We start from the raw sequence: 17,134 nt of genomic DNA on the forward strand, positions 1-17,134 counted from the left end.
CTGTTCTCCAGGAGCGAATCCCTGGGAGGTGATGCAGAGATGCAGGTAGGTTCGAACTTGCTCGTCGCCACTGTTACGTCCATGTAATAATAAGAAAAGAACTGCAGAGAACGGTACAACAGGTGTTTACTCAACGTGGTTCAAACTGCAACTGAAACAACAGATTACTACTCAGCGTTATATACAGGTGTGGTCACTGCCGGTACTACAGTATACATGAGCTGTAGAAAGTAGTTCCCCCCTTAAAGGTACATACATTACATGCAGCATCTGGACGATATCCTGTTCCACATGTTCAGACCCGACGAGTGGGGCTGGGGCAGAGACAGTGTGGGAGAGCAGATCTGCAACAACATTGTCACGTCCTGGTGTGAGCTGGAGACTGAAATTGTATTGGCGGAGGCGGTCAGACCAGTGGTGTAGACGCAGTGGTCTGTGGCCCATGCCAGATGTCGACAGCAGGGCAGTTAGAGCCTGGTGATCGGTTCGCAGGGTGAAGGCACGGCCATACGTGTACAGGTGCCACCGCTCACATGCCCAGATGCACGCCAGCGCCTCACGCTCGCCTACTGAGTACTTCTGTTCAGTGGGGCTAAGGGCTCGGGAGGCAAAGGCGATTGGTTTCTCCACTCCATTCTGTATTTGCGATAACACCGCCCCCACAACTGCAGTGGACGCGTCGCAGGTGACGAGGGTGGGGCTGGCGACGTCAAAGTGAGCCAACACTGGAGGCGACGTGAACTGCGATTTGAGGAGGCGAACAGCTTCCGTACAGGCTTGTGACCACACCCAGGGCTCATCCTTTCGCAGGAGCTGGCGCAGTGGGGCTGTGGTGGCTGAGTACTGGGGCACAAACTTCAGGTAGTACCCAGTCATGCCAAGGAAGGAGGCAACCTGTGCTGCAGAGCTGGGTTCTGGGATGCTGTGAATGGCATCCACGTTTGACTGGAGTGGGGATATACCGTCAGCCAACAACCGAAACCCCACAAATTCGACCTCTGAAACAGCAAAGACACACTTTTCGGCATTCAGTGTGAGCTTGTGTTTTGCTAGAGCCGTGAAAACTCTGTGAAGGCGTTCGTCGTGAGTGGAGGTCGAGGGCCCATGCACGACGATGTCATCCAGGTAGATGGCCACCCCAGGAATGCCTGCGAGCACAGAGGACATCACCTTTTGGAAGCAGCTGGGTGCAGAGCTAAGTCCAAATCGCATCCTGGTGTACCGAAGGACGCCAGCATGTGTCACAAAAGCAGTGAGGTCTCTGCTGCTGGGGTGGAGGGGAACCTGTAGATAGCTCTGTCGAAGGTCCAGTTTCGAGAACAGGATGGAAGCATAGAACTGCGCTGTGAGTTCCTCTGACGTGGGCAGTGGATATTTGTCAGGGATTACGGCCTTATTCACTGCTCAAAGATCGACACAGATGCATAGACCGCCTGATTTTTTCGTTGTGACCACCAGGTTGGAGACCCATGGGGAGGCATCAACTGGTTCGATGATGCCAGCTTCCAGTAGCTGCTTTACTTCAGCTGTGACCCGGTCACGGAGAGCAAGCGGGATGCGGCGCAGTGGCTGAATGACAGGGGTAATGGTGGAGTCAACCATGGGCTGGTGGGTGAAGGCAGTCAGGCAGCCCAGACCCTCGAAGAGTGCTGGCCATGTTTGGCGCCACGGTGAGGTGACGTGCAGTATCGCAGACCCGCCGGTGTCCAAGAGAGAAAAACCCAGGTCAGTGAAAAGATCCAGTCCCATCAGGTTAGCTCCTTGGCGTGCCACATGAAAACAAAAATCTGGCAAAACTTTTGTTCCATAGCGTACAGTGAGGTTGACTGAGCCCACTAGTCCAATTTTTGAATTACCATACCCGCAAAGGGCAGTGGAGGGCGCAGAGAGTGGCAGGGAGCTGAAAAAGCATTTGAATGTGTCCACATTCAGCAGTGAGACGCTGGCACCGGTATCCAACAACAGAGGGATGCACACATCATTCAGGTTAATTGTGCATGACTTGAAAGCCACTACTGGCCCAGAGCTCACGTTGTGAATTATAGGCCAACTGTTTGAGGACTGAGAGTGTTCATTTGTAGCAACAGGGGCAGAGCGGCAGACATTGGCAAAGTGATTTTGTTTTCCACAATTGCGACAGGCTTGGCCGCGTGTGGGGCAATTCTGCGCTCTGGTAGCATGTGAACGAGATCCACAGTTTCCACACTGTTGCCGCGGTAGTGCACGTTGCTGCCGTCGCGCGAGCATTACAGTGTCAGGGCTGTCGGGGCCGAGGGCGCTGTCACTGGGTGTGTGTGCTAGTTTCGCTGCACATTCGGCTGCAGACTCCACTTGAAAGGCAATGTTGACTGCCTGTGACAACGACAGATCGTCGGACTCGAGTAACAGTCTTTCACGCACTCTCACGTTGTTGGTGTGCTCTATTAGTTGATCACGCACCATCTCGTCTTGTAGTGCACCGAACTTGCACGAGCTAGCTAGCCCCCTCAAATTAGCCACGTATTGATGCACCGACTCACCGGGGAGTTGGTGACGCTGTCTTAAAATGTATCGCTGCAGGAGGGCACTTTGTGGAGCAGAGAAGTGTGTGCTTAACAGAGTCACAGCCACATCATACGTTTGAATTGAGTCTGCTGCGCATAATGTCCCCAGAACACACTGGCCCTCCGCTCCCAAGCAATGGGATAACAGTGCCTTTTTCCGTGCTGTACTCACATTTTCTAGTCCAAGAGCAATGAGGTAGGTTTCAAAGGACTGTAACCAGTGAACCCATGGGATCGGGGGCTCACCGGGTAGTGCAAGGAAGGGAGGAGGTGGTGGAAGAGAGATTTCAGCCATCCTCGTCGCCAAATGTTGCGTTTGCAAAGATAATCCGGAGGCCGTATGCAGAGCTCAATTCATGTTGCTTTTAATGGCTGATCCAAACATACTCTCCTAGGCAAAAGCAATGGAATACCTATATCCAATGTCAGACACAATACAACGATAACAGCACTATCAAACTCCATGTGCTCAGGCCAAGGCAATCGAGTACCTATCACCAATGTCAGACATAACACCCATATCCCTTGATTACAACACTACAAATTACACAATTCTAATAAGGATCAGTAAGCTTCATTGTAATATTGGTTTGTCAATGTTAGAAATTTCACCCACATAGGTCTGCATTTTCGTCTTTAGTCTAAGGCTGGGTGCAGTGAATTTTCAGTTGTTGTGGATGCACTGCAGGTGTGAGAGGGAGGCATCATGGGAGTTGTAGTTTTCAACTGGTTTCTGTGGCACTTCAATACCCAGAGTGCAGCATGGCAATCCACATCACATGGCAATCAGATAGACCAGGGCCAGGAAGTTCTTGTTGCTGTGGATTAAGTGTGTGAGTTGCATTATTAAAATTGTAGTTTTCAATTTGCCCTTCTGGAACTACAATACCCAAAGTTCACTATATCAAATCAGGCAGAACACTTTCAAATAATAACTGTGATTAACTCAACATTCTGAGCTAACAGTACGGCTCATCATAGAAATTTGAATGATACAGCACAGGAGGCCGCCATTTGGCCCATCGTGCCTGTGCCAACTCTCTGGTAGAGCTATCCAATTCGTCCCATTGCCCTGCTCTTTACCCATAGCCCTGTAATATTTTCCCCCTTCAAGCATATATCCAATTCTCTTCTGAATGTTACTACTGAATCTGCATCCACCAGCCTTTCAGGCAGTGCATTCCAGATCACAACTCTCTGTAAAAAGAAGTTATCTCATAGCGCCTCTGGTTCATTGGCAGTTATCTTAAACCTGTGTCCTTTGGCTACCGACTCGCCGGCCAGTGGAAACAGTTTCCCCTTATTTACTCTGTCAAAACCCCTCATAATTGTGAACACCTTTATTAAATCTCCCCTTAACCTCGTATTTATGGATTTTAATCAAGAAAAAGAATAGTTGAATTAAACTGGAACTGAAGACGTTGCAATTAGCGACGTTTTCAGCTGAATTGTGATCAGCAAACTGAACAGGTTCTGTTGCAAGGTTCACTGCAGCAGCAGCCTGTCAATCAGCTGTTTCCGTCCTTGGGCAGCACAAAGCCCCGGCGATAAAGGACGCTGCGTGCTCCGAGACGGAGAAACGCATAAAAAAATCATAACAGATGAGAATTTTAAGAAGTGAGCAATCGGTGGGATGCAAATAATGCGGCGCCCCCAGTGATTCGAGGCGACGCGCACTGATCCTGCAACATAAGCTCCACGTGAACAAAAGCAGCAGAGTCTGAGTCTGAGCCTGCCTGTGTCTGGGGTGGGGGGGACACGTCGTGCGTGTTGACGTCGCGGGGCACGGATGTTATATAGCGGCCTGGCCCGGTGAGTGAGTGTGGAGGAGAGCAGAGCGCTGGCCCAGGGAAGGAAGTGAAGTGAAGCTTACCTCCGCAACTGGAAAGCTCCAGCCCAGCAGACACTCAAGATGGCAAGCCGGGTGAGTGAGTGCGGGGCACTGAGGGGAGCTGAGTGAGTCAGGGGAGCGGGCGGGCGGGGTTTGCTGCCGCTCTCTGTCTCTCTGTGTGTTTTGTGTGAATGAACTGGGCCCGCGGGCCGGCTACAATGTAACACTCTCTCCGAATGCGGATACACCGACAGGAGATACTCCGCGTTCTCGAACGGCCTGGGGAGGATTCTCTCCACGGCTGCCGGCTCCCTTTCTCACTCCTTCTCTCCTCTCTCTCTCCCTCCGATTGCCGACAGCCTCTGGCCCCTGGAGGAGAGGGAGGGAAGGAGGAGGTGCTTGAGCTGCCCATCAGCTCCCCCACACACTGCAGAATGCTCGCTGCCTCTGAGCTGCTCATGAGAAGCGGGATATCGAAACAAACTCGAATGTAATGTGTGCACGATCATCCTTAAGCGTTTTAATGTTGCATTGCACCAGTTTAATGTCACTCCTCCCAGGCGCCCGAATATTTTCGAAAAGATCCTTTTGGGTTCGTGGGGTGGGGGTGGAATTGCTGTTGCTAGGATTTAATCTCGAAGCAAGTTATATTTAGGATTCCGTTTTAATAAAAACAGCTTTAATGTTCTGATAAGATGAAAGGCTTTACATTCTAAGCGGCGTTGAGGTGCTTGAAAAGATGAGGCAACAGTGGTAATTTTTGCAGGAAGGGAGTTCTTTATGTGTGGCGAATAGATGATGCTGGGCACCTTACTGAAATCATTGTTTTTCTCCCCATGGACCAGATTAGACTGATGTATTTAGAGGGCTAATGTATAAGATTCTGGGGTTTTGTCTCACACAGATGGATGCATTCTGACATCTATTGATGGCATACTTATGTAATTTGAGTGTCGGGGAAGGGGGTTCTTGCTTATTGTCACTTTGGACATCAATTCCGGCACTGCAAGAAACCACTTCATGCCCCTGTGTAATACTTCTGCTTCCCATCCACCCTTCTGGCTTTTTCATTCAAATTGACACGATACATGTCTATTCTGGTATGTGTGTAAATGCTGTTTATAAGAAAATGTGAGTTGCCCATGTTTTCAAATCATTGAACTGCCAGTATATGGAATTCAGGGAAGAGATAAGAGGAACATGTAGAAAATGCTAGAAATACACAGCTGATGTGTCTGTAATGAGGAGATGGGTGGGGTGGGGTGGCGAATGGTTTGAGGGGAGACTCCCTGTGGGAATCTCATCATGGCAGTTTGAGAAATCTGGGAATATTTAAAAAAAGAAAAAAAAAATTGCCGGTATCATTAAAAGTGACCATAAAGCTGTCTGATTGTTGTAAAATCCCAACTGGTTCACTGAATTCTTTTTTAGGGAAGGTAATCTGCCGTCCTTGCCCGGTCTGGGCAAATGTGACGAGTCGCACACCAATGTGGTTGACTCTGCTGTCCTCAAAAGTGGTCTGGCCACCTTCTCCAAACAGCTAAGGATGGGCAGTAACTGGTGACCTTGCCAGTGATTGTCAACATCCTGAAAATGAAATTCTAAAATGTTGACTCCCAACAGCTGCCGCCCCCCCCCCCCCCCACAGCCACTCACTTTCTGGGTGTGGCTGGACCCGTTATGTATTTGTAGCATTTTCTATTCTGTGAGCACGATTTGAGGTGTAATATTTTGTTCCACATTTGTCTGGTTTGTCTACAGTTTCATTACTGTTTTCAATTTCACATCTGTTGTGCATCACGTCCCTGGAGTCGGTGTTAAACGGGGCGATTTAGTGGTTTTCTTCGGCTGTGTGAAGCCAGCTTGTCTGGCTGAGAATCATTTTACATGTGCCCCAGTTATAATGAGTTGGGTTGTGTTGATGCAGTTAATTTTTTTTGGATTTACCGATGTAATGGAATCAAGTGTGTGTTTGTTTAATAGGTTGCCTGAAGCTGTCATTTGCATGTATTAAGCAGGCACTCTTCTTTTAATACGCAAGGAAATTTGTAGCTTGATTCAATCAATCATACACCTAAGGAATGGTCAATAAAATGCTTATATACCTTTGCAATTACTGTGTCTTTGAATTTGATCAGTACCCAAGGCTTGTAATGGTTGCTGTCTCCCTGAAGTGAAATTCTGTTTATCGGCACACTACAAGCTTAATACCCTCTTTGGGGTTTATACCGAGGACCGGTTTGACTGCCTTGTAGCAGGAGACAGGGTGTGGGTAACTCTTCCATTTTATTTGTAGAAATGGGCAGAAGTGTTGCAACATGCATTTGTCCCATGATGAAGTATGCATACTCTTTCATAGAAACATAGAAGATAGGAGCAGGAGTAGGCCATTTGGCCCCTCGAGCCTGCTCCGCCATTCAATGAGATCATGACTGATCATCCAAACTCGGTACCCTGTCCCTGCCTTCTCCCCATATCCCTTGATGCCTTTAGCCTTAAGAAATATATCCAACTCTTTCTTGAATATATTTAATGAATTGACCTCAACTGCCTTCTGTGGTAGAGAATTCCACAGGTTCACCACTCTCTGGGTGAAGAAATTCCTCCTCATCTCTGTCCTAAATGGCTTACCCCTTATCCTTAGACTGTGACCTCCTGGTTCTGGACTCTCCTGCCATTGGGAACATCCTTCCTGCATCTAGTCTGTCTAGTCCTGTTAGAATTTTATGAGTTTCAATGAGATCCCCTCATTCTTCTAAACTCCAGCGAGTATAAGCCCAATCGACCCAATCTCTCCTCGTACGTCATTCCTGCCATCCCAGGTATCAGTCTGGTGAATCTTCACTGCAGTCCCTCCATGGCAAGAGCATCCTTCCTCAAATAGGGTGACCAAAACTGCACACAATACTCAAGGTGTGGTCTCACCAAGGCCCTGTACAACTGCAGCAAGACATCCTTGTTCCTGTACTTAAACCCTCTTGCTACGAAGGCCAACATACCATTTGCCTTCTTAACCGCCTGCTGCACCTGCATGCTTACCTTCAGTGACTGGTGCACAAGGACACCCAGGTCTCGTTGCACTTCCCCTTCTCCCAATCTATTGCCGTTCAGATAATAATCTGTCTTCCTGTTTTTGCCACTAAAGTGGATAACCTTGCATTTATCCACATTATACTGCATCTGCCCAATCACCCAACCTGTCCAAATCATACTGGAGTTTCTCGGCACCCTCCTCACAGCACACACGCCCAACCAGCTTTGTGTCATCTGCAAACTTGGAGATATTACATCTAGTTCCCTCGTCTAGATCATTAATATATATTGTGAATAGCTGGGGTCCTAGCACCGATCCCTGCGGTACCCCACTAGTCACTGCCTGCCACTCGGAAAAAGACCCGTTTATTCCAACTCTCTTTGCTTCCTGTCTGCCAACCAGTTCTCTATCCAAATCAGTACCTTGCCCCCAATCCCATGTGCCTTAACTTTACACGCTAATCTCTTATGCAGGACCTTATCGAAAGCCTTCTGAAAGTCCAAATACACCACATCCACTGGTTCTCCCTTATCTATTCTACCAGTTACATCCTCAAAAAATTCCAGTAGATTAGTCGAGCACGATTTACCTTTTGTAAATCCATGTTGACTTTGCCTGAGCCTGTCACTGTTTTCCAAGTGCTCTGCTATTACATCTTTTATAATGGACTCTAGCTTTTTCCCCACTACCGATGTCAGGCTTACCGGTCTATAATTCCCCATTTTCTCTCTACCACCTTTTTTGAATAGTGGGGTGACATTAGCTACCCTCCAATCCATGGGAACTGTTCCAGAGTCTATAGAATTTTGGAAGATGACTGCCCCAACAGCAAGATTGACACCTGGTAATGTGGGATCCTGATCAAATCTAAATTTTCTAAACTGTGACCATTGGCTCTGTGTAGAAACTATATGGTTGCCTAAGAAGTTTTTTATTTTTGGCCTGTGCTCTGTACAATGCAGAATCGGCCTCGATGTCCTGTCTGCTTTCTGGGTGTATATCGTGCCAACAAGTACTATAGTGTAATAGCCATGAAGAGGGTAAGAGATTGGGTGCTGAACCATACATTGAGGATGTGGTAACTGGATCAGAATTGTAGTTTCTCACTTGAGCCTTAGCTGGTTTCAATAATTGAAGATTCATAACTATTTGTAGCAAAAATATTGGAGTCGTTCAAAATACAATTGGTTGCTGTTATGGGACAGATGATCTTCAGTGGTTGAAATAGCTGTTCCTTGTTCCTGACTTGTGGTGTTTGAGGTTTAACCATTCCTCAAGGTTGTCTTTTTTGCTGAAATTGCTATAGTTTAAATTCCTGATTTTTAAAAAGGACATGTCAAGAAACAATTTAAAGATTCGCTTGGAATGCTAACTCTGGCCCAGAGTCCAGATGGAGAGCACGTTGCCTGAGCCTCAGTCTTGCAATTAAGCAGTCTGAATCCCTAGGGAGATTGCTACCTTGAGCAGTCACATAGAGCAGTGAATTCATAAAGGTGTTTGTGATATTGTGCTATAGTGTTAGAGTTCCTTTGACCATGACATCTGGCAGGACGTTGAAGGGGGCAACAGTTGGGTAGTCTATGGAGGAGATGGCAATGTCAAACTACTGCCTGTATCCTAACACTCACCAAGTCCTGTTCACCCATCACCCCTGTGCTCGGTGACCTACATTGGCCCCCGGTCCAGCAAAGCCTCGGTTTTATTTTGTTTTAATTCTCATCCATGTGTTCAATTCTTTTACTAGCCTCAACCCTCCCTCTCTCTCTAACCTCCTCCAGCCCTATAATGCACCCCCTCGCCCCCCCCCCCCCCCCCCAACACCCACTGAGATCACTGCACGCCACCAACCTCCAATTTTGGCCTCCCTGACTTTCATCACTCTCCCATTGATGGCTGTGTCTTCAGCTGCCTCGGCGCTGAGCCCTGGAATTCCTTTCCTAAACCTCGACACCTTTCTCCTTTTTTAAGATGCTCCTTAAAACCTACCTCTTTGACCAAGCTTTTGAACACCCGTCCAAACATCTCTCCATATGACTCGGTGTCAGATTTTGTCCGAACACATCTGTGAAGCCCATTGGGTTGTTTATCATGTTAATATAATATAAATGCAAGTTGTTGTTGTCCTCAGTACACATGCAAGCTGACCCCATGCTTCTGGGTAACATTGCCGAGGGTGAGGATGCCAGTGATGGAACACTGGTGTTCATCCGGGTGACTGCAGACATGGAGGAGAACCATATGAAGTATAATTGGTAGAAGCAAAGTATATGACACATACAGAAAAGGCAAAAGGGCGGGAGAGATAGAATGGAAGCCAAACAGAAAGGAACTAAGAATTCAAGTAGGATACGAGCAGTCAGTTGCAGAGAGTGTGCAATGTCATTTCACGGGAAATCCAAGATTTACGCACTCATTTTTGTGTGTGTGTGTGTGTGTGCGCGCGCGCGATACATGATGTAAAAAAATAGACTAAATCGTGCATCTATGTGCACTTCCTGTCAACGTTTCCATTTTAAATTCTTATGTCCACACTTGTAAGAGAAAATATATAAACCAGTCCCGCTGTATCCACACCCTCCCACCAGTGGAGGTGCTGCGTTGGCGCTGCAGGGTGCGATTACAGCGTGACCAGTTTACATGGGCAGTTTCCATTGTAAATGTGGACAAAGGAATTTATAATGGGAATGTAAAAGTATGGACCGAATGCATGACTTTAAAATAGGACCTGAATTTCATCTTCATGCCCTGGTCCAATTCTCCTGTGCCCTTTAACCCCATTTGACCTGAAGACTACACTTGGTTTGACTTCCTGTGTGCACTGGCGCAGGAGATGAATTAATTTTGTATACTATATATTAATAGGCAAGTATATGTATTATGGACACCTTAATTTTATCGCTTGCAGTGAATATCCTGGTGGATGTGAGCGGTTTAGACTGCGACGTGGTCTCATTTAAAAATTAATGGCTGGTAATTTACTGGATATTGTCAAGCGTTTAACAAATGATTATATAGAATTTGGTATAAATTTTATTGCACCTGTTCAACCTGGACAGGTTTTATTGCCCATCCCCAATTGCCCTTGAGGTGGTGGTGAGCCGCCTTCTTGAACCGTTGCAGTCCATGTGGTGAAAGTACTTCCACAGTGCTGTTAGGGAGGGAGTTCCAGATTTTGACCATGTGATGATGAAGGATTGGCGATATACACCAAGTCAGGATGGTTTGTGACTTGGCGGTGATGGTGTTCCCATGCACCTGCTGCCCTTGTCCTTCTAGGTGGTAGCGGTCGTGGGTTTGGGAGGTGCTGTCGAAGAAGCCTTGGCGAGTTGCTGCAGTGCATCTTGTAGATGGTACACACTGCAGCCATGGTACTCCAGTGGTGGAGGGAGTGAATGTTTAAGGTGGTGGATGGGGTGCCAATCAAGCGGGCTGCTTTGTCCTGGATGGTGTCGAGCTTCTTGAGTGTTGTTGGAGCTGCACTCATCCAGGCAAGTGGAGAGTATTCCATCACACTCCTGACTTGTGCCTTGTAGATGGTGGAAAGGCTTTGGGGAGTCATGATGTGGAGATGCTGGTGTTGGACTGGGGTGGACAAATGAGAAGTCACACAACACCAGGTTATAGTCCAACAGCTTTATTTGAAATCACAAGCTTTTGGAGCGCTGCTCTTTTGTCAGGTGAAGTGAAGAGATGCATATAGACACAGCATATATAGCCACAGAACACTGCCAGATGATTACAGGTAATCTTTCTAACTGCCATTTATCACACCTCGGCAGAGAGATAATCACAGCAATCAAAGGTGTGAATGGTGTCCAAACAGGTCAGTCAGGAAAACATTACATCAAAGAACAATGAGGTGGGGTCACAAGGGGTCAAATGTTGCAGATGCTGGGGTCTGTATGAAAAACAAAGAACAAGCAAAATACAATATTTAATTTATAAAAAAAAAAAAAAAAAAAAAAAAAAAAATTTTTTGCTGGAAATCACAGCAGGTCCGGCCACATCTGTGTAGAGAGAACAAGCCAACGATGACTCGAGTCTGGATGACTCTACGTCAGGTGGGGTTACATGTAGCGTGACATGAACCCAAGATCCCGGTTGAGGCCGTCCTCATGAGTGCAGAACTTGGCTATCAGTTTCTGCTCGACGATTTTGCGTTGTCGTGTGTCTCGAAGGCTGCCTTGGAGAATGCTTACCTGAAGATCGGAGGCTGAATGTCCTTGACTGCTGAAGTGTTCCCCGACTGGGAGGGAACACTCCTGCCTAGCGATTGTTGTACGGTGTCCATTCATCCATTGTCGCAGTGTCTGCATGGTCTCGCCAATATACCATGCTCTGGGGCATCCTTTCCTGCAACGTATGAGGTAGACAACGTTGGCCGAGTCACATGAGTATGTACCATGTACCTGGTGGGTGGTGTCCTCAACTAGTCCTGGGACTCAATAAAGTAACTAATAACAATACTAACAATAACCAGTCCCAGGACAGTGACAGGGTAACACAAAGAATTCGACCCAACACAATCGTCGCTAAGCAAAAGGAAAAATATCTGTCATATTGGGCAGAAACAACAAAAACCCAAAGCAAACTCAATTGCTACTTGGCCCTAAACAGACAATACAACATAGCTGATTACCTGACCATGGTAAAGGATAACAAACTGAGAAGAACCTTGACAAGGTACAGACTTAGCGAACATAGCCTAGCGATCGAAAAAGGCAGACACAGGCAGACCAGGCTGCCAAGAGAAGACAGGATATGCTCTCACTGCAGTCAGGGAGTAGTTGAGACAGAGATGCACTTCCTCACAGCCTGTGGAAAATATCAGGGCATCAGAGAGAATTTCTACCAAAAATTCTCACAAATATGCCCTGAATTCAGAAATCTGACTGACAACCAAAAACTCCCATTCCTACTGGGGGAGGAGAGAAGCTGTGTAACACTGGCGGCACACTATGTTACAGCTTGCCATGAACAGAGGGACAACCAGTAAACTAAGACAAGAGTGTATATATAAACAAGGCGAATGTATATTTATAAACTCAGGGATATACCTGTTTATACACTGTATGAATGGAACCGCGTTTATGTGTTCAACCATAAATGTATTTTGATGCTTTGGCAACATAAGATGTACCTTATCATGCCAATAAAGCGATTTGTATTGTATTGTATTGATGATGGTATCTGTTGATGATCTGGCATGTCTTGCTGAGGTTGCCGTGGCCAGGTTGTTCTTTGATGTAATGTTTTCCTGACTGACCTGTTTGGACACCATTCACACCTTTGATTGCTGTGATTATCTCTCTGCCGAGGTGTGATAAAGGGCAGTTAGAAAGATTACCTGTAATCATCTGGCAGTGTTCTGTGGCTCTATGTGCATCTCTTCACTTCACATGACGAAGGAGCAGCGCTCCGAAAGCTTGTGATTTCAAACAAAGCTGTTGGACTATAACCTGGTGTTGTGTGACTTCTCACATTTGGGGAGTCAGGAGGTGATGCACTTGCCGCAGCATACCTAGCCTCTGACCTGCTCTTCATAGAATCATAGAAATATACAGCACAGAAGGAGACCATTCGGCCCATCTTATCCGTGCCGGCCGACAAAGCTATCCACCCTAATCCCACTTTCCAGCTCTTGGTCCGTAGCACTGTAGGTTACGGCACTTCAAGTGTATATCCAAGTACTTTTTAAATGTGATGAGAGTCTCTGCCTCTACCACCCTTTCAGGCAATGGGTTCCAGACCCCCAGCACCCTCTGGGTGAATTTTTTCCCCCTCAAATTCCCTCTAAACCTGCGACCAATTACTTTAAATCTGTGCCCCCTGGTTATTGACCCTCTCTGCTAAGGGAAATAGGTCCTTCCTATCCACTCTATCTCGGCCCCTCATAATTTTATACACCTCAATTAAGTCTCCCCTCAGCCTCCTCTGTTCCAAAGAAAACAACCCCAGCCTATCCAGTCTTTCCTCATAGCTAAAATTCCCCAGCCTAGGCAACATTCTCGTAAATTTCCTCTGCACCTCCTCTAATGCAATCACATCCTTCCTGTAATGTGGTGACCAGAACTGCATGCCGTACTCTAGCTACTGCCTAACTAGTGTTTTATACAGTTCAAGCATAACTTCCCTGTGCGCTTATTTTATGCCTCCGCTAATAAAGGCAAGTAATAATAATAATTCAACTTTATTGTCATTGTACAAACAACAAAATGTGATCTTGCAAGCTCCCACGAGTCCAGTACAAATAACATTAACATTAAACGTAAATAGCACCGTCCTGGGAGAAGCAAAGCCGCTGCGTCTGTGCGCGCCGCCATTCCATTTCCACCATTCCTCCTGTCCGACAATCTTCAGCCCAACGCCCGGGCCTGCTCACCAGCCGCCCCTCCCGGGGCTCCTTCCGTGACCTTCTCACCAACCGCCCCTCCTCAGGGCTCCTTCCGTGACCTTCTCACCAACCGCCCCTCCTCAGGGCTCCTTCCGTGACCTTCTCACCAACCGCCCCTCCTCAGGGCTCCTTCCGTGACCTTCTGCACCTGGTCTTCCCTGATGGCCACCCCTCCAGGTACTAACCAGGCCTGGTTCTGCTTAGCTTCCAAGCCTTAACCACCTTCTCTACCTGTCCTGCTACCTTCAGGGATCTGTGGACATGCACTCCAAGGTCCCTCTGATCTTCTGCACTTCTCAGTGTCCCACCATTCATTGTGTATTCCCTTGCCCTGTTGGCCCTCCCCAAATACATTACCTCACTTCTCCAGTTTGAATTCCATTTGCCTCTGTTCTGCCCACCTGACCAGTCCATTGATATCTTCCTGTATTCTGCAGCTTTCTTCTTCATTATCAACCACATGGCCAATTTTTGTATCATCTGCAAACTTCTTAATCATACTACCTACATTCAAGTCCAAATCATTGATCTATACCACAAAAAGCAAGGGACCCAGTACTGAGCCCTGCGGAACCCCACTGGAAACAGCCTTCCGGCCACAAAAACACCCTTCGACCATTACCCTTTGTTTCCTGCCTCTGAGTCAATTTTGGATCCAACTTGCCACTTTGCCTTGGATCCCATGGGCTTTTACTTTCATGACCAGTCTGCCATGTGGGACCTTATCAAAAGCCTTGCTAACATCCATATAGACTACATCAAATGCACTACCCTCATTGGCCTTCCTTGTTACCTCCTTAAAAAATTCAATCAAGTTAGTTAGACACAACCTTCCCTTAACAAATCTATGCTGACTGTTCCTGATTAATTCGTGTCTTTCTAAATGAAAATGTATCCTGTCCGTCAGAATTTTTTCCATTAATTTTCCCACCTCCGAGGTTAGGCTGACTGGCCTGTAATTACTCGGTCTATCCCTTTCTCCCTTTTTTTAAACAACGGTATTCTTGTAGCCACAGTATTTAGGTGGCTGGTCCAGTTCAGTTTCTAGTCAATGGTGACACCCCCCAGGATATTGACAGTGGGGGATTAGACAATGCTGCTGCCATTGAATGTCAAGAGGCGGTTGTTAGACTCTCTTGTTGGAGATGGTCATTGCCTGACACTTGTGTGGCATGAATGTTACTTGCCACTTATCAGCCCAAGCCTGAATATTGTCCAGGTCTTGCTGCTTGCGGGCACAGAAAGGTGAGGAATTGCGAAAGGAACTGAGCGCTGTGCAATCATCAGCGAACATCCCCACTTCTGACCTTATGATGGAGGGAAGGTCATTGATGAAGCAGCTGAAGCTGGTTGGGCCTAGGACACTGCCCTGAGGAACTCCTGCAGCGATGTTCTCTGGCTTTGATGATTGACCATCAACCACCACAACCATCTTCCTTTGTGCTAGGTATGACTCCAGCCAGTGGAGAGTTGTCCCTCTGATTCCCATTGACTTCAATTTTGCTAGGGCTCTTTGATGCCACACTGTCAAATGCTGCCTTGATGTCAAGGGCAGTCACTCTCACCTCATCTCTGGAATTCAGCTCCTTTGTCCATGTTTGGACCAAGGCTGTAATGAGGTCTGGAGCAGAGTGGTCCTGGCAGAACCCAAACTGGGCATCGGTGAGCAGATTATTGGTGAGTAAGTGCTTGATAACACTGCCTATTGCACCTTCCATCACTTGGCTGATGATTTGAGAGTAGACTGATGGTGCAGTAATTGGCTGGATTGGATCTGTCCTGCTTTTTCTGGACCGTACATACCTGGACAATTTTCCACTTTGTCGAATGTTGTAACTGTACTGGAACAGTTTGGCTTGAGGCACGGCTAGTTCTGGAGCGCAAGTCTTCAGCAATGCAGCCGGGATGTTGTCTGAGTCCATAGCCTTTACTGTATCCAGGGCACTCAGCCATTTCTTGATATCCCGTGGAGTGAATTGAATTGACTGAAGACTGGCATCTGTGGTGGTGGGGACCTTGTGAGGCGGCCAGAATGGATCATCCACTCGGCACTTCAGGCTGAAGATACATAGAAACATAGAAGATAGGAGCAGGAGTAGGCCATTTGGCCCTTCGAGCCTGCTCCGCCATTCAACGAGATCATGGCTGATCATCCAAACCCTAGCACCCGGTCCCTATACCGACAGCCATCCCACCCAAGCCCTATCCCCATAACCCCACGTATTTAATCCCCCCTAACACTAAGGGCCAATTTTTATCATGGCCGATCAACCTAACCCACACATCTTTGGACTGTGGGAGGAAACCGGAACACCCGGAGGAAACCCACGCAAACACGGGGAGAATGTGCAAACTCCACACAGACAGCCGCCCGAGGCCGGATTTGAACCCGGGTCCCTGGCGCTTCAGCCTTGTCTTTTGCACTCGCGTGCTGGGCTCTGCCATCATTGGGGATGGAGATGTTCATGGAGCCTCCTCCTCCTGCTAGTTGTTTAATGGTCCACCACCATTCACGACTCGATGTGGCAGGACTGCAGAGCTTTGATCTGATCCATTGGTTGTGGGATCACTTAGCTCTGTCTATATAGCTTGCTGCCTCTGCTGTTTAGTATGCATGTTGTATCTTCACCTGGTTGGCACCTCATTTTCAGGTACGCTTGGTGCTGCTTCTGGCATGCTCTTCAGTGAACCAGGGTTGGTCCCCTGGTTTGATGGTAGAATGAGGCATAAGCCTCATTCTATGTGGTTGCAGTTCTGCTGCTGATGGCCCACAGCACATCGTGGATGCCCAGCGTTGAGCTGCTAGACCTATGTCCCATTAAGCACGGTGATAGTGCCACACAATGTGATGGTGGGTGTCCTCAGTATGAAGACAGGACTTTGTCTCCACAAGGACTGTGCGGTGGTCACTCCAACCAATAGCGTCATGGACAGATGCACCTGCGACAGGTAGATTGGTGAGGACCGGGTCAAGTAGATTTTCCCCTCGTGTTGGTGTTCTCACCACCTGTCGCAGGCCCAGTCTGGCAGTTGTGTCCTTCAGGACTCTGCCAGCTCCGTCAGTAGTGGTCCGACTGAGCCACTCTTGGTGATGGCCATTGAAGTCCCTCACCCAGAATACATTCTGTGCCCTTGCTACCCTCCGTGCTTCTTCCAAGTGGTGTTCAACATGGAGGAGTACTGATTCATCAGCTGTCGGTTGATTTAGTATGTGGGACAATTCTCTCAATTTCAGCACAAGTTCCCACTCCCCAGATGTGAGTGAGGAGGACGATGCACGGTTGACTGGGTTGGGTGTTCCTTGGTGTCCGAATCCGTTGCCTGGGTCGATG

General features: G+C 47.6%; 1 protein-coding gene across 1 annotated transcript in view; it reads left to right on the forward strand.

Annotated features, from left to right (window-relative positions):
• Positions 1–4,273: 4,273 nt before the first annotated feature.
• The window catches only part of nsfa (N-ethylmaleimide-sensitive factor a), a 294,195-nt gene continuing 281,334 nt past the window's right edge, over positions 4,274–17,134 (forward strand). The window contains exon 1 of the mRNA XM_085966605.1: positions 4,274–4,467. Coding sequence (XP_085822731.1) covers positions 4,456–4,467 — 12 coding nt within the window. The 5' untranslated portion in view covers positions 4,274–4,455. The remainder of the gene's footprint in view (positions 4,468–17,134) is intronic.

This window comes from Somniosus microcephalus, chromosome 24, assembly GCF_052327205.1.
Source record: "Somniosus microcephalus isolate GS21.2 chromosome 24, FLI_Smic_1.0, whole genome shotgun sequence".
Classification (NCBI taxonomy): domain Eukaryota; kingdom Metazoa; phylum Chordata; class Chondrichthyes; order Squaliformes; family Somniosidae; genus Somniosus; species Somniosus microcephalus.